The sequence below is a fragment of the Saprolegnia parasitica genome, assembly GCF_000151545.1.
Source record: "Saprolegnia parasitica CBS 223.65 unplaced genomic scaffold supercont2.10, whole genome shotgun sequence".
Lineage (NCBI taxonomy): Eukaryota > Oomycota > Saprolegniomycetes > Saprolegniales > Saprolegniaceae > Saprolegnia > Saprolegnia parasitica.
This window is the reverse complement of record NW_012156404.1, coordinates 89,136-105,210: the sequence shown is the minus strand read 5'-3', so window position 1 is coordinate 105,210 and position 16,075 is coordinate 89,136. Positions and strand designations below refer to the sequence as shown.

The following is a 16,075-nucleotide window of genomic DNA, read 5'->3' as shown; positions in this document are numbered from 1 at the left end:
TGGACCAATCCGCGCCAATCCCAAAACACATTATGGCCAATCACAGCACGTCACTTCGGAAGCCGATTTTTGCCAGTCAGAATCCTCGATCCAATTTGCGATCCTGCAGCGTCGACGACGATGCTCCATGCGTACGCGCCCATGACCGACATGCCCAGCGACTCGCGCCTCGGTAGCTCCATGTATGTGCATGGCCTAAGAACTCATGGCGAGGTAGATCGCGAGGTCCAGCCGCGCTGGCGGCTCGCCTTCGGTGCGCTCTGTCTTGTGGTCGTGGCGATGGTGGCGACCGTCCAGGACCGGCTCGCCTTTTCCGTCGACGAGGTCAAGATGAGCCTCTCGTATGACGTGGTGGTGCAGCTTGCCGTGCCGCGCGCGGTGCTCTCGGTGCCGAGCTCGAACGACGGCGTGCACATCAAGATCCTTCAAGTGCCCGACATGCACTACATTGGTCGACCCGACTACCATTGCCGGGACCCGCCGCACGAGCCATGCTCGGAAAGCAACATGACGTCGCTCATTGGCGAGCTCATTGATGCCGAGAAGCCGCATCTCGTGGTCTTTACAGGCGACCAAATCGAAGCCAGAGCCGTCGAGCGCGTACGACCACCAACGACATACTACGAGGTGCTTGACGCTTGATGGCATGCGATAGACGGCCGACGAAATCAAAAAGGCCATCGACACGTACGCTGACATTGCGATTTCGCGGCAATTGGCTTGGTCCATGGTCTTTGGCAACCACGACGAAGGCGTACGCATACATCAAGCGAGTTGTCGTAATTGCGATCCTGCCATGCGTAGGCGTCCTTCTCGCGCAAGGCCATGATCGACTACATCATGGCCAAGCCATATGCGCTCTCGATGGCGGGACCAGACGATATTGGCGGCGTGGGCAACTACCAAGTCGTCGCCATCAGTCCCGAGACCAAGAAGATCGATTTGGCGCTCTACTTTATCGACACGGGCGTCTCGGGCGCCATCTCGGCAGGCCAAAAAGCTCTTTTGCGCAACATGTCGGCGGATGTCGCTGCCGATGACGCGCCAGGACTTGTCTTTTACCACATCCCGACGCCCGATTACGTCGTTCACGACGGCGAGGTCTTGCCTCACGGCCACCAAGGCGAGACCGTCTCCCATGGCCCTGCGTCCGGCCTCCTCGAGACATTGGTGGCGAGTACGACGGAATAGTGATGCAGGATGGCATATAGCTCATAGTACGTCTCTAGTGGGCGATGTCAAGGCCACGTTCGTGGGCCACGACCACCTCAACGACTATTGCATTGCTCGCCAAGCCATTCAGCACTGCTACGGCGGCGGCATCGGCTACGGTACTTGATGCGCTTGCATCATTTCAAAAGAAGCCACAACGTGAGGTAGGGGAAGCGTACGGCTCGAAAGGCCTTCTCCGTCGCGCGCGCGTGATCGAGCTGACCAAGAATGCGACTCAGGAGCGCATCACGACGTGGCTCCATGGCGCGGGCGGGGTGGTCTCCAAGGATAAGTACTTGTTGTTTGAGCGGCATTTTTAAGCCTCGCCACGCCACGGACGAGGTTTTCATGCCATGCGTCGACACCGTATGGGCTCCTTAGGGCAAGACGACGTTAAAACCACGTGTGCTCTACAGGGCCATGTATCGAAATGACAACGTGTGCTTGATGGTTCTATTGTACTCTACGCGGACGCTCGCTTGGTAAAGACAAAGAGGCGCTCGTAGCCTTTCTTGGAGAACGACGGGAGGCTCATCGAATGCTCAAGCACCCAGTCGCGCTCGAGCACATCAAAGAAAGCGTCGTCGCCGTTGGCGCCACCCCGGCCTTCGCCCACGTAGATAAACACGTTGTTTTCGCTGCTGCTCTTGGCGTACGCCTCGACACAGCGCCGCGCCATGGGCCCCGGATCCGGAAACACGATGAGGAGCGCGCGGCCGTGGAGCTTGGGTGCGAGGCTCGAGGTGAAGATGCCGGCGTCGCCCTTCATGACGTCGGCCGCACAAAACTCCATGTTGAGCGTCGTGTTGCGGAAGAAAGCGGGGTTCAATGGCAGCGCGGCCATGTTGTCAAAGGCGAGGACGTCGAGGCCCTTGGCGGCGCGGAGCTGCTTGGCCCACTGACCATTTCCAGCGCCGAGCTCGATGATCCCGCGGGTGTGACGCGCCGCTGTCGCAATCGCATCCAGCGCTGCGTCCGTGTACATGACGCAGCCGTACTTTTCCAAGTGCGCCTGGCGCGCCTCGGGTGTGACGCCGTCGCCGTATGCAATCACCGTGATGCGGGCGCGGAGCGCGTTCATTGTCGCCACGTCGTTGGCCTTGGTTGCAGCGATCGCTTCGTTGGTCAGAGCGCGGAGGGCGACTTCGTCATCTGCACGCTTCTTTAAACCCGCTTGCAGCGTCGGCCACGACATCAAGCCCACTTGGTCGCTTGACGGCCCGTACTTGGCGAAGTGGGCATCGTCGGCGCTGGGCCAGTAGTAGCTCCAGAGCCCCGAGATGGACGGTAGCCAGCCCGAGGCCTTGGGCGGGACGTCTTTGACGGCGGCGTCTTTCTTGTCGGCAAACTTGGCCACCGGTGCGGGCTCGCACACAGAGTGCGACGTCTGCAGCGTGAGGAGCGCAACCGCGCCGAGCGCACGGCCTCGAAGGCGCTGCATGGGAAGTCGAGAGTTTCGACCAATCGCTGCCCGGTCTAGAAATCTTTTCTCTGGCCAATCAAAAGACATTAAAGAAACCATTTCATCCAATCATACATAGATATTGGCGAATCGGTTTAGTGAGACGATGATTGCCACGACCGTCTCGTGAGGCTCCATTGTAGTGGAGGAACGCGTAAGCACTTGGTGCCTGTGCACTGAAACCGGACGGCCCACCGTTGATGGACCGTGGATGTCGCGGAGCAAAGCTCCGACGAGTCCATACTTCGAAGATCATTGTACCAATCGAATCGATAGGTTTCTATCTTTTATCCAATCAAAGCGCAGCAATCAGGTCACACGAGAAACAGCTGGTCGACCTTACACTGCATGCCATGCCATCCAGGACGCTGATTGCTCTACGAGCGCAGCCCTCAGTGAGCCCCAGCGTCACCTGCTGGCAGCAGCGCTGCTTCAAGTCATACATGGTCTCTGTAGGGTCCGATGGGTTCCCCTGCAAGATCCCATTTGATGTGCCGAGGCAAGAAGCCACGCACGATTGGCTGAAATCAAAAAGATATGCGGTCTTTACAACCAATCCACGAGCGCCAATTCGAGATTTGCGGTGCAAACCCGTGGACTTGAACGATGCTTCGCAACAAAGTGACGGTACGACGAGGGCGGCCGATGGGCATCATGGCGATGACGCTGCATGTAGCTCGCCATGGAAGCGTCCAAGATGCGAGACTTGGCGGTTGAGCCCGAGCAGCACACGCGTAGGCGGCGACGTGAGGCTGCGGCTCATGGCCCTCGGTCGTAGAGCTGGCGCCGCTCGTGAGCAAGTTTGAACGCAAGACGCGGTACATGGTCAAGGACGAGCACACGCGCATTCGCATCAATCGGTGCTGACGGCCTCGTCGCAATGAGCACCTGCATGATCGAATATGCTGTAGCTTCTTGGACAATGGCCCGGCGGGGCTCATCTTGGACGTGCTGCAGTCGATCGTGTCGATCACGTTCGCCACCACGTACATCATCCACTCGTACAGCACCGAGCCCGGGGTACGAGCACCAACCTGCGCATGTCATCACATGTCCACTTGTCCATTAGCTGCCGCCCGTGCTCTGGAACATGGAGCTCGGCTGCGCGCTCTTCTTCCTCACCGACTTTCTCTTCCGTGGCATCCTTCTCGCCGAGGTGTGGAAGCATATTTTTCGCTGGAACACGCTCATCAACCTCATTGTGATCCTGCCCGTCTTTCCGGGCGCCATGTTTGTCCCCTCCCAGTGCGTTTTTTTAAGGTTTTCTTGGCATGGACAATATTGTCATGTGCGTGTAGTACGTTTTGGCATGGCACGGGCTACTACCGACTCGTGTACCCGATCCGCTTCCTCAAGTGCTCCATGGAGGTCGTCCTCGTCGAGTCCATTCGACGGCAATATATGTATGTCGTAGATCCGCGCCGTGCTCAACCGCTGCCGCGCCTACATGTCGCCCGTCATGCTCTTTGGTCTCGTGGCGTACTTTAAGTTTCTCTCCGTCATCTTTGTCGCCGCCGGCGTCATCCAGGTAAAAGTGCTGTCCATCTCCCAAGATATGGATATATTTGGTGTGGATTAGATCACCGAGACGTCGATCGATGCGGATTCGGACGCGACCGACGACGGCGACTGGACCTTCTTCAATTCACTCTTCAAGTCGATTTTAACGTTCGTGTACGTCGACTACCCGCCGGCCGAGAACCCGATCTCGAAGCTCATTGTGGGCACGCTCCTCGTCTTCCTGTTGATCATCATCCCGTACGAGCTCTCGAAGCTCTTCGACATCAACTCGCTCTACTCGTCGTACGAGCACGACAGCTACCGGCCGTCGAAGCGCTCCAAGCACATTGTCATCTGCGGCGACCTCACGCCCCAGCGCATCGAGCAGTGCTTCTGGGAGATCTTCCACGACGACCACGACCTCGTCGACATCCGCGTCGTCGCCATGTGTGACGAGCCGCCGCCGTCGTCCATGGTACAGCCGCACCTTCCACGACCAGAGTGTGCAATCATCATCATCATTATCTACTCGTTAGGTCGCGCTTCTCATGGACCCGTTCTTCGCCAAGCGGGCCGTGTACATCCAAGGCTCAGTCTTGGACTCGGACGCGGCGATGCGAGCGGCGTGCGACTCGGCGGCCGCGATCTTTGTGCTCACGCGCAAGACGGGCCACGAAGACCTCAACAGCTCGGACCACCGCACCATCATGCGCGCGATCGAGGTGCAGCAGATCTCGCCGAATGCGAGCATTTACACCCAAATCCACTTGTCGGCCAACCGCCACCTCCTCGAAGCCTCTGGCATTGAGAACGTGCTCTGTCTCAGCGAGGTCATGCACGCGCTCTTGGCGCAAAACTGTTTCTGCCCGGGCTTTTCAACGCTCATGTTCAACCTCACGGCGGCGCTCAGGTATAATAAGTACCTCTGGTCGTGCTGTTCCTACGATCGAAACTTGTAGCGACGTCAAGGTCGACCACACGTGGGAGTCGCGCTTCCTCCATGGTGCAAGCCACGAGCTGTACTCGGTCACCCTTCCACCGGCGAGCGTACGACGCGCCCATATGGAAAGAGGTGCCATACTGTCCTCTAGGTTATCTACGGCTTGTCGTTTGCCGAGGTGGCGGTCCTCGTCCACGCGCAGTGTCAAAGTGCGATTCTGCTCGCAGTGCTCGTCACGTCGCCCGAGTACGACGCTCACGACGAGAACGACAGCAACTCGTGCATCATTCTCAACCCGGGCAACACGTACACGTGTGTCGGCGGCGAGACAGCGTATGTAGCCGCTCTCGTTTGCAGCCGATACCGTTCGTTGATGCGGTGGATGGTGTAGGTATGTGATTGCGCGGGACCGGAAGCAAGCCGAGCGCGTCTGAGCATGCAAAAAGACAGCTACAATGGAACGCAGAGTGCGAGCGACCTCGGCGGTCCCAAGACATCGCTGCAGACGCAGGCTGCGGCCGAAAAGCTCGTGCTCTCGCCAACGACGACTGCGACTGCGGGTATGACCAAAGAGAAGGCCAAGCTCCTCTTCACGCCGCCGCTGCCCAAGCGGCACAACGCGGGGCCGAAGAAGAAGCGCACGGCCCGCACCATCATGTGGGCCGCGTCCAAACTCGCCGAGTCGAGCGAGCGCAAGCACAAGAAGGTCGAAGAGTTTATTGTCGATGACGTCAACAAGCTCAAGTTTACGCTCAAGCCCGTTGTCGTCGTCTCGCTCGCATCCGTCTTTCCCGAGAACCTCGAGTTTTTCATTGCGCCCTTGCGCGCCCCGACCGTCAAGTACGTGTTTGTATCGATGTATCAATGTATCAGTACGATGGGGCGCGCAGGGACCACCATCCGATCGTCTTGTTGTCGCCCGCGCCGCCGGCCGACGAGACGTTTGCGCCCCTCAAAGGCTTTCTGGACGTGTTTGTGGTCGTCGGGGAGCCGACGCGCCTCGGCGTCCTCAAGCGCGCGGGCATTGAGATGGCGTTCAAGGTCGTCATTCTCTGCAGTGAAGAGGACTTTGGGACGGCCTCGAACCAGCTCTTGGCCGATGCGGTGCGTTGTATCGATGCACCCATCCATGTATGATTGTGTGATGGGTGGTAGACGTCGATCGCGGTACACAAGAGCATCACGTCGATGCTGGGTCCGCGCAAGGCGCCCATGGTCGTCACCAAGCTCGTCAACCGGTCCAACCTCCTCCTCCTCCTTTCTGAGAGTTTTGATTTTTGGTTGGGTTTAGGTCCAACGTCAACTTTATTTCGCACAACCTCAAGCAGTCAGGGTGGTTTGACCAGCAAAAGCACACGGCGACGCTCACGTAGATGCCTCGAGGTCCGAGGACGAGTAGCATGACGTGATGTAGGGACACGGTCAAGTTTCTCTGCTCGCCGTCGTTCGCGTCGGGCTTGACGTACTCGACCGAGCTCTGCGACAATTTGATCGTGAACCACTTTTTCAACCCGATGATTCAAGACATTGTGCGCGAACTCGTCTTCTCGCCACTCCGTGGGGTACACACTTCGATCCCTTGCGCGCCGTTCTTATTGATGTATTTTTTGTTCTGTGTAGAGCAAATTGTTTCCGGGAAAGAGCAAATTCTCGGCCTTTGAGCGCAACTTGGCGTCCACGGGCTTGCAGCGCTCGTCCCTCTTTACGTGCGAACTCCCATTGGACTTTGTCGGGAAGAGCTTTGCCTACTGCTTTGAGTACCTCTTGACGTCGGACGCGATTCTGACCCTCGGCGTCTACCGGTGCCTCCCGCTCGATATGATCCCGACCGTCGGCGCGATGGCGTCGCCGCCCACGTCGCCCATCAAGTCGAAAGCCCGCATTGAGCGAAGCGAGATGGACCGCGCCGTGCCGTTTGGTTTTGTGTACCTGAACCCGCTTCCGCACGAGATCATGACGGGCAACGACCTCCTCTACGTGCTTAGCCACAAGCAGCCGTGCTGGGCCTAAGTGGCACGAACCAGGTTGCATGATACGACAATAAGACTATATGTGTGGTCAATGTGTCTTAAATAAATGATCCAAGTGGTGGTTGGTACGTCGAGATAAATAAGCAGGAATGCTAAAAGCCGCGGTGGATCCATGCCTGGTGCACCATGGGGGCCCACACCTGCGGCTTGGCGACGGTAGCTGAGAGCACGCTCATCCAGCGCGGCCGCCGAGACAGGACCCGACGGTAGCTGAGCCACATGAGCAGCATGAGCATGCCTGTGGCCGACGACGGTCCCGTTGTCGGTGCGGCAGGCGCTGGCACGGATATGATCTCGATCGGCAATGCAGCCTTGGCCGCCTTGACATCCAATAGCTCCTGCTGCTTGGCTTGCACGTCGGCACGAAGCGATGCGACTTGGTCGTGAGCAGCATGCAGCGCCGAAGCCAGCTCCGACGCGTGGGCGCCAAGGTCGTTCACGGTGCGCTCGAGCCGCTGGATCTTCTGGTGTTGGACGTCCGAGGTCATGCGCCACGCCTTTTCCTGTTGCAGCAAGAGCCTAATCTGCGCATCCTTCTCTGCCACGTAGTTCTGCAGGGCGCGTCGCTCGTGCTGGAGCGTCTCGACCGACGCCTTTAAATGGCTTCGCACCGCATCCAGCGCCGATGCCTCGTCCTGGGCGTGGCGAAGGGCGTCCAGCGCATCAGCGCGCTCGGCAGCTAGTTGCTGTACTGAGTGCTGGAGGCTGTGGCATGTGGCTTGGAGCCTGCCATGGCGGCCATCGACATCTCGTTTGGCGGCGACGAGATCGTCCACTTCCGCCTCGAACGCTTGGCAGCGCTGGATGAGAGCTTGCTTCTCGTCGCGCAGGTCGCGGACGAGCGCATCGTAGCTCGCGACAAGAGCCATTGACTGTGTGTGCTTTTCGTGGAGTTCGTCGAGGTCGCCTTCGAGCTCAAAGTACTTTTGAGCGAGAAGGGCGCCATTGATCGCGGCCATCTCGAGCAGCGTATGGGCTTCGTCGTCGACCTCGGGTCCGGTCTTGGGCGTCTCGAGGTACACATACTGGTTGTCGTTCATCGAGGTAATGCTAGAGTAAGACGAGGCGTGTGCGAATTTTGGCTCTGGCAACGCCACAACCGTCGCAATGTTTTGTTCCCAGGATGGCAAATCACACTATTAGGCTTATTTGTGGCATTCTCATTGTTTTAGCTGGGTAATAGTGTAGGTTGCAGTTTACTTTCGGCATCCCACCACCATGACGATCGCGATGCACGCCGGCGCGAGCCAATCGCAAGACGCCAAAGGAGCGATGAATCCCCGCTGAGAAATATTCAAGCTACTGCGACGATGGACAGAGAACATGTCGTCGCGCAGGCAACCACGGGCGACAAGAGGCGCGGAGCATGCCCAGCACCCTCCTTTGCTTCCTCGACGTCGCTCCTGTCGAGGTAAACGTCCGTGCTAAAGACACGACGAGCGTGAAATGATATGCAGCCCCAGAGAAAAGCGCCCGACAACGAAGACAAGACAGGTCCACACAGCGTACACGCCACTTGCCTAACACTGATGCGCGTGCATGCTGAGAGCATTCGCGTGGCTCTACGCCAGGTGCAGAACGCAAGATCTTAGAGTCGCAATCCCGGCGCGTGGTCACGATGCGTTCGTGCCACCGTCACGAGGCGAAGGCCTCATCGTCGGCGCGAGTGCCATGACGCACGATTGATTGGCAGAGATTCGCATTCCTGGATCCGTACCAGCAGCGGCGGACATCCTAAGGCAATGATACGTTGGATGCCGAATTTAGCAAAGTGGACGACACTATTTAAAACACATGAAATAGTATTCGTCTCATACGGCTGGCAACCGACGATAGAAGGAGCGCGATGGCCAAGACAAGCCCGCTCGAAGAGGTCAAGCAATCGACGCAGAACATGCTGCTCGCCGGCGCCATCGGAGGTACGTCGATCGTCTCATCAAGCGTCATGGGCGGCCAAGGCGGTGATGGTGCATTGGCGTAGGCAGCGTCGGTGCGACGTGGGGCGTCTGTCTCGCGACGGTCCGGTCGCAGCCCCTTGGCTTCTACGCGGCCTCGATTGGCGCCAACTTGGCGCTCGCGTCGGCGTCGTACATGACGGTCTTTGAGATCCTGAAGCGCAACAACGGCGGGTCCACGGACAACATCTCGACGTTCGTGCTGCCCGGCACGATCACGGGCGGCGCGCTGCTCGGACTCGCAGGTCTGTCGTCTGTACATACGTCTCCTCTGCATGGCTTCTGACGCACGCTAATATAGCAATCGGCACGCCCATGCGCGCGGTCCAAGGTAGCATTGCAGGCTCCGTCGTCGGCCTTGGGGCTTACTTTGCCGACAAAAATTTCAAGAATGGCGGCACGCCAAGTCCATCGAGCGCTACCAAGCCAAGCATGGCATTGACGCCCACGAGACGATCCTTCTCAACGGCCGCGTCGAGACCGCGTACACGCCGGTGGCCGACCGACACAAGTTTGACCTCCCGGACCTCATCCCGTCGTTTCTGCGCATCTCGGAGGACGACGTCGAAGCGCGCATTGAAGCGCGTCTTGCAGAGCTGCGAGAAGCCGCCAAGACGGCGCCGTAAGCATCGTGCAATCCACCAATCGTTGGCGACACACTTTTTCACGATACACCCGCGTCTGCGCTTGTGTACTCCAGGTACAGCGGGCAAGGATAGCTTGAGCGGAGCACTTGGGTAGGTGGCCGTGGGGCTGTCTTTTGACGACTGAGTCGCTGGTTATTGGGGTCCCAGTGATGCGCGCGTGATGCTCTCGTGTTGCGTTCAAGGTGGGCCTGGTCATCCTCTTGTGCGACAGAGGCTGTTTGCATTCGTTTACCGCGCTGCGCTGCATTAGTTCAATGGTCGAGATGGCGCTTTGCTCGTGCGATGATGCGAGATATTGCGTTGGTGGTACAAGACGGAATTCACACTGCAGAAACATGCCGAGTCGAAGGAGCTCGGCACATCGCGACACTATAAATCCCGCCCGGACAGAAGACGCCAGTGGGAAGAGCAAGTCTTCCCAAATGACCATCAACCCGGTGACGGAGGTAGACCCGAAAGTGTATTTAAGCTCGTGCACGCCACGTTAAAGAGGAGTACGACGTTGCTTGACACAGCGTCAGCAAGGCGTTTAAGCCTCGACTTCTTCGATGTTGCTCTTCTCCGAGACGTAGATACCATCGAGGAACTTACGGATATCCTTGTTCTTGACGAGGCACGACTGCGTGATGTTGGCGCAGTCCTGCGAGACCTTGGCGAGGTCGATACCCGAAAGCTCGATCTGGTCCTTGACGTCCGCCGAGCGGACGTAGGTGACGCCCTCCGACAAGGTGACCTTGCGCACGCGCTTCTCACCCAAAAAGTTGCGGATCTCGACCGTGTTGTTCTCGAACGTGACGTTGATGGGGAAATGGGCATACACGAAGCGCATCTTGTACTTGAAGCCGACGGTGACACCGGTGATCATGTTCTCGATGTGCGAGCAGACCGTGCGCACGCAAGCGAGCTGCTTGCGGTTGCCGAACCACAAGTCGACACGGAGCGTCGTCTTGTTGATGCGGCGCATGTCGAGCGTGACGTGCGAGAAGTCGCGCGAGACCGTGCCGCGCTTGCCCGTCACGGTGACCTTGCGGCCCTCGAGCGAAAACTTGACGTCTTCCGGGATGTTGACGTTACGGGTGCTAAGCAGTTGACGCATGTTCTTTCGGGACGGGTGCAGAAACCAAAATGAGAGCAGCGGTGGGATCGCGCGGCCGACCCAGCGATTGACTGGCTTGCAGCAGATTCGTATTATACCCAATGGCATCGACGCATGGGGCAGAACGCACGTTCATTGGTCCATATGTGCGACAAAAGCTGATTATGGGCCAATCCGACGTCGGATGCATATTGGCATGGATTGGTTGGACAAACCATACAAAAAGAAAGATAAAATGGAGCGTTCTATTGTATTACGCTGGATGCATGGTCATTGGCCACGGGCATCGCCGTGCCATGTGCTGGTTTTGGCGCGGAAATCGCAAGTTGCCGCTGGGCTCGTCGGGCTTGCACACGGGTCTATTATAGCCCTTGACATGTAGTTAATACCTCGGCCATCATATTTCTTCAACTATTCAATTGATATTACTGGCTTCGTGATGGCAACAGATAGAAGGGGCTAGCTCGACTTGATGGGGAATGCGCCTGAGTTTGACTGTGTTGACGGCCTCGTTTGAGATGCGTCCAGATCATCTCCACGGACTTGCATGCAAGCTATGTTAGTGGTAGCAGCAGTAGTAGTAGCAGTAGCAGTAGTAGAAACTTGTTCGCTAGGCAATCAAGTTTGCAATAACTTTCCATGTACATGTAATATATGGTTGCGAGTTGGCACCAGCACTTGGTCGTTAGGTGTGAGCTGTGTACGGAGACTCACTTCGTAGTGGCCCCACTCGCCGCATAAAAGGCGTACCCTCGCTCCTGGACTCGTGTCGCCAGGTCTCTGCGATGCATCAAGCGCACTGGAAAACACCTTAACGTCTCCCCTGCATGGTATCGGATACAACATGAAAACCAGAGTTGTTACCATTTTATGCACTCTTGAACAATCATGCTCAATCGGTGGACTTCAGATACACGAGGTACTCATGACCCAGAGGCAAGGACTTGTTGTTGCTGCGTGCGCACCAGTTTGTTAGTGGTAGGTGGTCAACTTGAGCACGGAGCTGCACTAGACTAATCAATATAGAGGCAAGAGCGTGCAAAAGGCGATCCAAGAGACAGCCACCGCAATGGTTGTACACTAGGCAGCACGCGACTGATTGACGCAACTTCAGAAATAGCATCACAGCACACCTCTGGTGGTTGGCAGTAGTAGTATCGCTCAGCCATCCAGACCGGGGTGCACTCAACACACAAAAAGACGAGACGTCTCGTGCAACGCAACTACCCGGTAGCTTTATCCTGCTGTCATGGTTTCCCTCTCTCCAACGGCTTCGCGTTCGCTTCCCGCAGAGAAAACCAGTAGTAGCTTATAGCGCGCCGCGAGGCTGGAATGATTCAATCGTCCTCTCGGCGAGCACAATCCTCCTTCTCCAAACATCGTATCCATGGAGGATGGTCCTCCGTACGAGAGGTCGCGGCCTTCACGCCCCTCGTCAGTGATTGGCTGCCGAAGGGGCATTAATTGTTAGGCGCCAATGGGAGCGCGACCTCTGGGGAAATGTTGGCGACCAATCACGGCAAAGCCAAATATTCGGAGCCAATGAGCGTGGGGCGGTGCGATCCGGGTGGTTTCGGCGCCCTTTCGGTCGCTCGATATTGCGTCGAGGGACTGCTTACTTTTCGATTCGATCTGCCAAGTGCGAGCTTCGCAGTAGAACTCTCGTCGCTGCTCCCAACTCAACCCGCAATCCAAACAGACATGCTTCGTCTTCTCGCCGGTACTGCCGCCGTCACTGTCGTGGCTGCAACGGACGCAGGCTACGCGCCCCCAGCCAAGAGCGGCTACGGCGGTGGCAACACTGGCTACGCGCCCCAAGCCAAGAGTGGCTACGGCGGCAACAACTACGCTCCCCAAGGCAAGGGCGGCTACGGTGGCGGCAAATCTGTCTACGCTCCCAAAGGCAAGGGTGGTGACGACTACGCTCCCAAAGGCAAGGGCTACAACCGGAAGACAGTGACGTTTCCGCCGGCGTACGCCATCATCGACCCCGACTACTACAGCACCATCTTCACGGGGTACCAAAACTGTGTCGCGGCCAAGTGCGACGTGCTTTCGAGCGACTACAGCGCGACGGGCATTAACGACAACATCTCGACGATCGCGGGCTACACGTCGTGCGTCACGGCGTGTGCGGCCGGCCAAGCGCTCGAGACCGTCGAGGACTTCCGGACGCTGCTCGAGAGCGTGATCGAGATCGGGAACGACCAGCTGCGCCAGGCGCGCGTGTACCTCTCGGGCCTTGGCGAACTCGACGTGATTGCCGAGCGCGTTCACATTGGCGAGTCGTGCTGCCTCCCCAACAGCTACTTTGCGTCGTGGGAGCGCATCATGATTCCGGTTGAAACGAAACTGAAGCGGTCGCCCAACGACCACGGCAACGCTTACCATCCTCGATACCCGACGAAGAACGAGGTTCCGCCCCCCGAGGACAGCAGCGCGGAGACCACGCCTTATATGATGTCGGCGGCCGACTACATCAGCCACTGCACGTCGGTAGAGAAACCGATGGAGTGGCTCGCCGATACCGTCTGCGATGACACGAACAAGATTGAATACTTGCAGACGCTTCAGCGCAACCTTGGGCATCTGATTCTTGCGCCGTCGTGCGTCACGGACGCCCCTGATGGCGCGTGCTGCGAGGACGCCCACCCGAACCCGCGCGCGGTGAGCTTCCGCAGTGACGTCTGCGTCGCGACGACATACGAAGTCAACGGCAAGACCAAGACGCTCACGACGCCGCTCATCAAGCCCACGGCGACCCATAAGAAGAGAGGCCAACGCTACGACCCGTGCCCGTGCGACGAAATCGAAGGGGCTGATGAGACGCCCAAGCGCATCCGCTACGACTTCGTGAGCGCCCGCGACTTGCTCTACTACTCGGTGACCGAAGGGCTGCCGTCGAGCCACACGGTCGTCTCGTCAGAAGCGCCCTCGACGTGCGAATACAAGGTCGGCTTGGCGAAGGAGACACCCGACGGCTTCTTTACGGACTTGTCCGAAGAAGACGTCCCGATCGACGAAGTGACCATCAAGGCTGCGCGCCACTGCCCGACGGACGGTCTTCTCGAGTACTGCAACGTCGACCAGTACGCGTCGTACCTTGAGTACCAGCTCTTTGACCACGCCAACTGCGACATTGCCGACCTCCGCACGCAGCACACGGACTACTCGTCGTCGTACCAGACGATCGCGTGCCTCTACAAGATCTTTTCGCTCAAGTGCGACTGCATGGAAGCCGTCCTCTCGTGCTACTCGGTGTCGTCGCACTACGCGTCGTCGCTCTCCAAGGTCATTGGCCAAGCCGCCTCGATCCTCTGCGGCTTTGTGCTCTGCCAGCGCCCCAACGTCTACGCACTCTTTGGCGACGAGTACGCGATCGACCGCGCGTCGCTCATGCGCCAGCTGCTCACGTCCGCGGGCATCTTCAGCGCCGGCGAAGTGTCGCCCGCGGCCGCCGTTTTCCTCTCGTTTGGCCTTGGCATGGTTGCGCTGGTCGTCGCAAAGAAGGTCGCGGCCACAAAGAAGGCCAAGACTGTCAACGTTGAAGATGGGTACCACACACTCCTATAAAGAAGACCGCAGGGAAGGCGTATCTTTCCTTAGTACTAAACGAAACTTTATTGTCTGAATGTGATCTTTATGTATACTATACGCTCATCTGTATCTTAAGGCTCTGTAAACGCACGCGCGAGATAGTATTAATAGTTGTCTAGGTTGTTGCTCGCATGCGCACTGCATACTCGAAGTATCTTGACTCAGGATACTTGCGAAAAGATACCAATGTCGGGTGCCGATTCCTTATTTCCGGTATGTGCAAAGCGACGTCGGATAGCTCCGTGATATTTTGTGGCGTTTACTGCACATGAAAGACCCAGTGAAGGACCAACGCTCCTGCAAACGATCACGCAAGGAACCTGGCCGTGGGCAGCTGTCGCGGGCTCTTGACGGCACTTGGGTCTTACCGGTTATTATTACACGCATCGCGAGAGGAGAGTCGAGTCTAAAGCTACTTGGGCTTCAACAAGTGATGTACCCTAGAAGCGATATCCTAAACGACATGCGACATCCGAATTTGACGAAAATGTGGCGTCCTTCCTCCTAATACCACTGTAGGGTCATAGTTAAATCAAGTTAATACTGATATGGGTGTTATTGGGTCACTATCAGCAGCAGCGCATGAGCGGGGTCAATATCAAGTTCAGAGGGGACTCAACCGGAGGGCTTGACACGACTGCACAACCAAGGCACGGGCTGTGTGTTTTGCAATTGCGCTCCCATACGAAAACGAATTGATGTTGAAGATACAAATGTCTAGCTAGACAACCGCAGGAGGGTCTTCGATGCCGTTGAGGAAGTCTTCCTCCTCGTTTACGTCCGTGGAAATGTTCAGCGCGACGAGAGACTCAAGCAGCGACGCATCGAGGCAAGAAATCGCGTCGTCCTCTTCTCCCGTCAAGCTGGGGTCGTGCGCAGAAAGGTGGCATTTCTTGAAGCCGTTCTTGATCGTGCTTGGCTGGAGCAAGTCCCAAGCATCCTGAACCCACGCAGCGAGCTCGGTGCGGTTGGGGGGCTTGAGGGGAAACTTGCCCCCATGCAGCTTGTGCTTGGCGATTTGGGTGCGGAGGTTCTCGATCCACCTCTTGCGGATGCGGTTCTTGAGCGTGTGATTCCACACAACGTCGGCGGGCTGCGCGATCCACGTGTAGCCAGGCGGCACACGATGGAGGATCACGTTGATCTCCTTGGCCCAGGCGGCAGCGCCGGGCCCATTTCAAAGTGAGGAATTTTGGCTTGATGCATTTCGTATGGGCGACTGAGCTCATAAGCCGCGATTGATCGATTTTTAGAGGCCCCAGGAGACCACCCCTAATAATTAATATGAGGCCAGGATGCACTTTTGAAGGACGCTGGGGCACATAGAAATGCGCCGTCGAGGCCCGGAGCGCGAGCTCATCAGGGTTGGTGTGGTGCCACGTCACAAAGGCGGCCCGCGGCACCATGACAGCACGTAGGTCATTTCAAAGGAAAGTGAGCGATAGCATACTGAATTATTCATGGGGTATAGCTAGTAGACTACTGCATTCGAGGATCGCTTTCTCAAATACCGTTCTATTGTGCCCGTTCTTGAAATGGTTGGCCTTGTAGAACTTGTGCATTCATTGGCGTCGTTCGTGCGGTGAGCACGATTTGGGTGGTTGCAGAGAGGGCACGGTAGCATAAGCTTTGGGGC

General features: G+C 57.4%; 8 protein-coding genes across 8 annotated transcripts; 4 read left to right on the top strand and 4 right to left on the bottom strand.

Moving 5' to 3' along the window:
• Positions 1 to 66: 66 nt before the first annotated feature.
• On the top strand, positions 67 to 1,674 carry SPRG_03830 (hypothetical protein). The gene is made up of 6 exons (XM_012342427.1): positions 67 to 172; positions 218 to 600; positions 656 to 754; positions 805 to 1,177; positions 1,230 to 1,331; positions 1,381 to 1,674. Exons 1-6 carry the CDS (start codon positions 121 to 123, stop codon positions 1,530 to 1,532), a joined length of 1,161 nt encoding a protein of 386 aa, XP_012197817.1. The 5' UTR covers positions 67 to 120; the 3' UTR covers positions 1,533 to 1,674.
• SPRG_03829 (hypothetical protein) lies at positions 1,618 to 2,689 on the bottom strand. The gene has a single exon (XM_012342426.1). The coding sequence runs from the start codon at positions 2,651 to 2,653 to the stop codon at positions 1,676 to 1,678; it is 978 nt and encodes a 325-aa protein (XP_012197816.1). The 5' UTR covers positions 2,654 to 2,689; the 3' UTR covers positions 1,618 to 1,675.
• Positions 2,690 to 3,371: 682 nt separating this feature from the next.
• Positions 3,372 to 7,197, top strand: SPRG_03828 (hypothetical protein; the record flags this gene model as incomplete). Its single annotated transcript, XM_012342425.1, has 16 exons — positions 3,372 to 3,408; positions 3,453 to 3,534; positions 3,586 to 3,694; positions 3,744 to 3,919; positions 3,973 to 4,042; positions 4,089 to 4,202; positions 4,254 to 4,649; positions 4,711 to 5,084; positions 5,134 to 5,221; positions 5,266 to 5,451; positions 5,506 to 5,954; positions 6,005 to 6,218; positions 6,270 to 6,352; positions 6,406 to 6,483; positions 6,529 to 6,676; positions 6,735 to 7,197. The coding sequence occupies 16 exons, from the start codon at positions 3,372 to 3,374 to the stop codon at positions 7,122 to 7,124; spliced, it is 2,994 nt and encodes a 997-aa protein (XP_012197815.1). The 3' UTR covers positions 7,125 to 7,197.
• Positions 7,198 to 7,236: 39 nt separating this feature from the next.
• Positions 7,237 to 8,184, bottom strand: SPRG_03827 (hypothetical protein; the record flags this gene model as incomplete). Its single annotated transcript, XM_012342424.1, has 1 exon — positions 7,237 to 8,184. One exon carries the CDS (start codon positions 8,182 to 8,184, stop codon positions 7,237 to 7,239), a length of 948 nt encoding a protein of 315 aa, XP_012197814.1.
• An 806-nt stretch (positions 8,185 to 8,990) lies between these two features.
• Positions 8,991 to 9,725, top strand: SPRG_03826 (hypothetical protein; the record flags this gene model as incomplete). The annotated part of the gene is made up of 4 exons (XM_012342423.1): positions 8,991 to 9,063; positions 9,126 to 9,344; positions 9,401 to 9,430; positions 9,490 to 9,725. The coding sequence occupies 4 exons, from the start codon at positions 8,991 to 8,993 to the stop codon at positions 9,723 to 9,725; spliced, it is 558 nt and encodes a 185-aa protein (XP_012197813.1).
• Positions 9,726 to 10,028: 303 nt separating this feature from the next.
• On the bottom strand, positions 10,029 to 10,925 carry SPRG_03825 (60S ribosomal protein L9). The gene has a single exon (XM_012342422.1). The coding sequence runs from the start codon at positions 10,840 to 10,842 to the stop codon at positions 10,276 to 10,278; it is 567 nt and encodes a 188-aa protein (XP_012197812.1). The 5' UTR covers positions 10,843 to 10,925; the 3' UTR covers positions 10,029 to 10,275.
• A 1,532-nt stretch (positions 10,926 to 12,457) lies between these two features.
• SPRG_03824 (hypothetical protein) lies at positions 12,458 to 14,534 on the top strand. Its single transcript, XM_012342421.1, has one exon. It carries the CDS (start codon positions 12,544 to 12,546, stop codon positions 14,413 to 14,415), a length of 1,872 nt encoding a protein of 623 aa, XP_012197811.1. The 5' UTR covers positions 12,458 to 12,543; the 3' UTR covers positions 14,416 to 14,534.
• Positions 14,535 to 15,160: 626 nt separating this feature from the next.
• On the bottom strand, positions 15,161 to 15,845 carry SPRG_03823 (hypothetical protein; the record flags this gene model as incomplete). The annotated part of the gene is made up of 2 exons (XM_012342420.1): positions 15,161 to 15,586; positions 15,741 to 15,845. The coding sequence occupies 2 exons, from the start codon at positions 15,843 to 15,845 to the stop codon at positions 15,161 to 15,163; spliced, it is 531 nt and encodes a 176-aa protein (XP_012197810.1).
• Between the last annotated feature and the right edge of the window lie 230 nt (positions 15,846 to 16,075).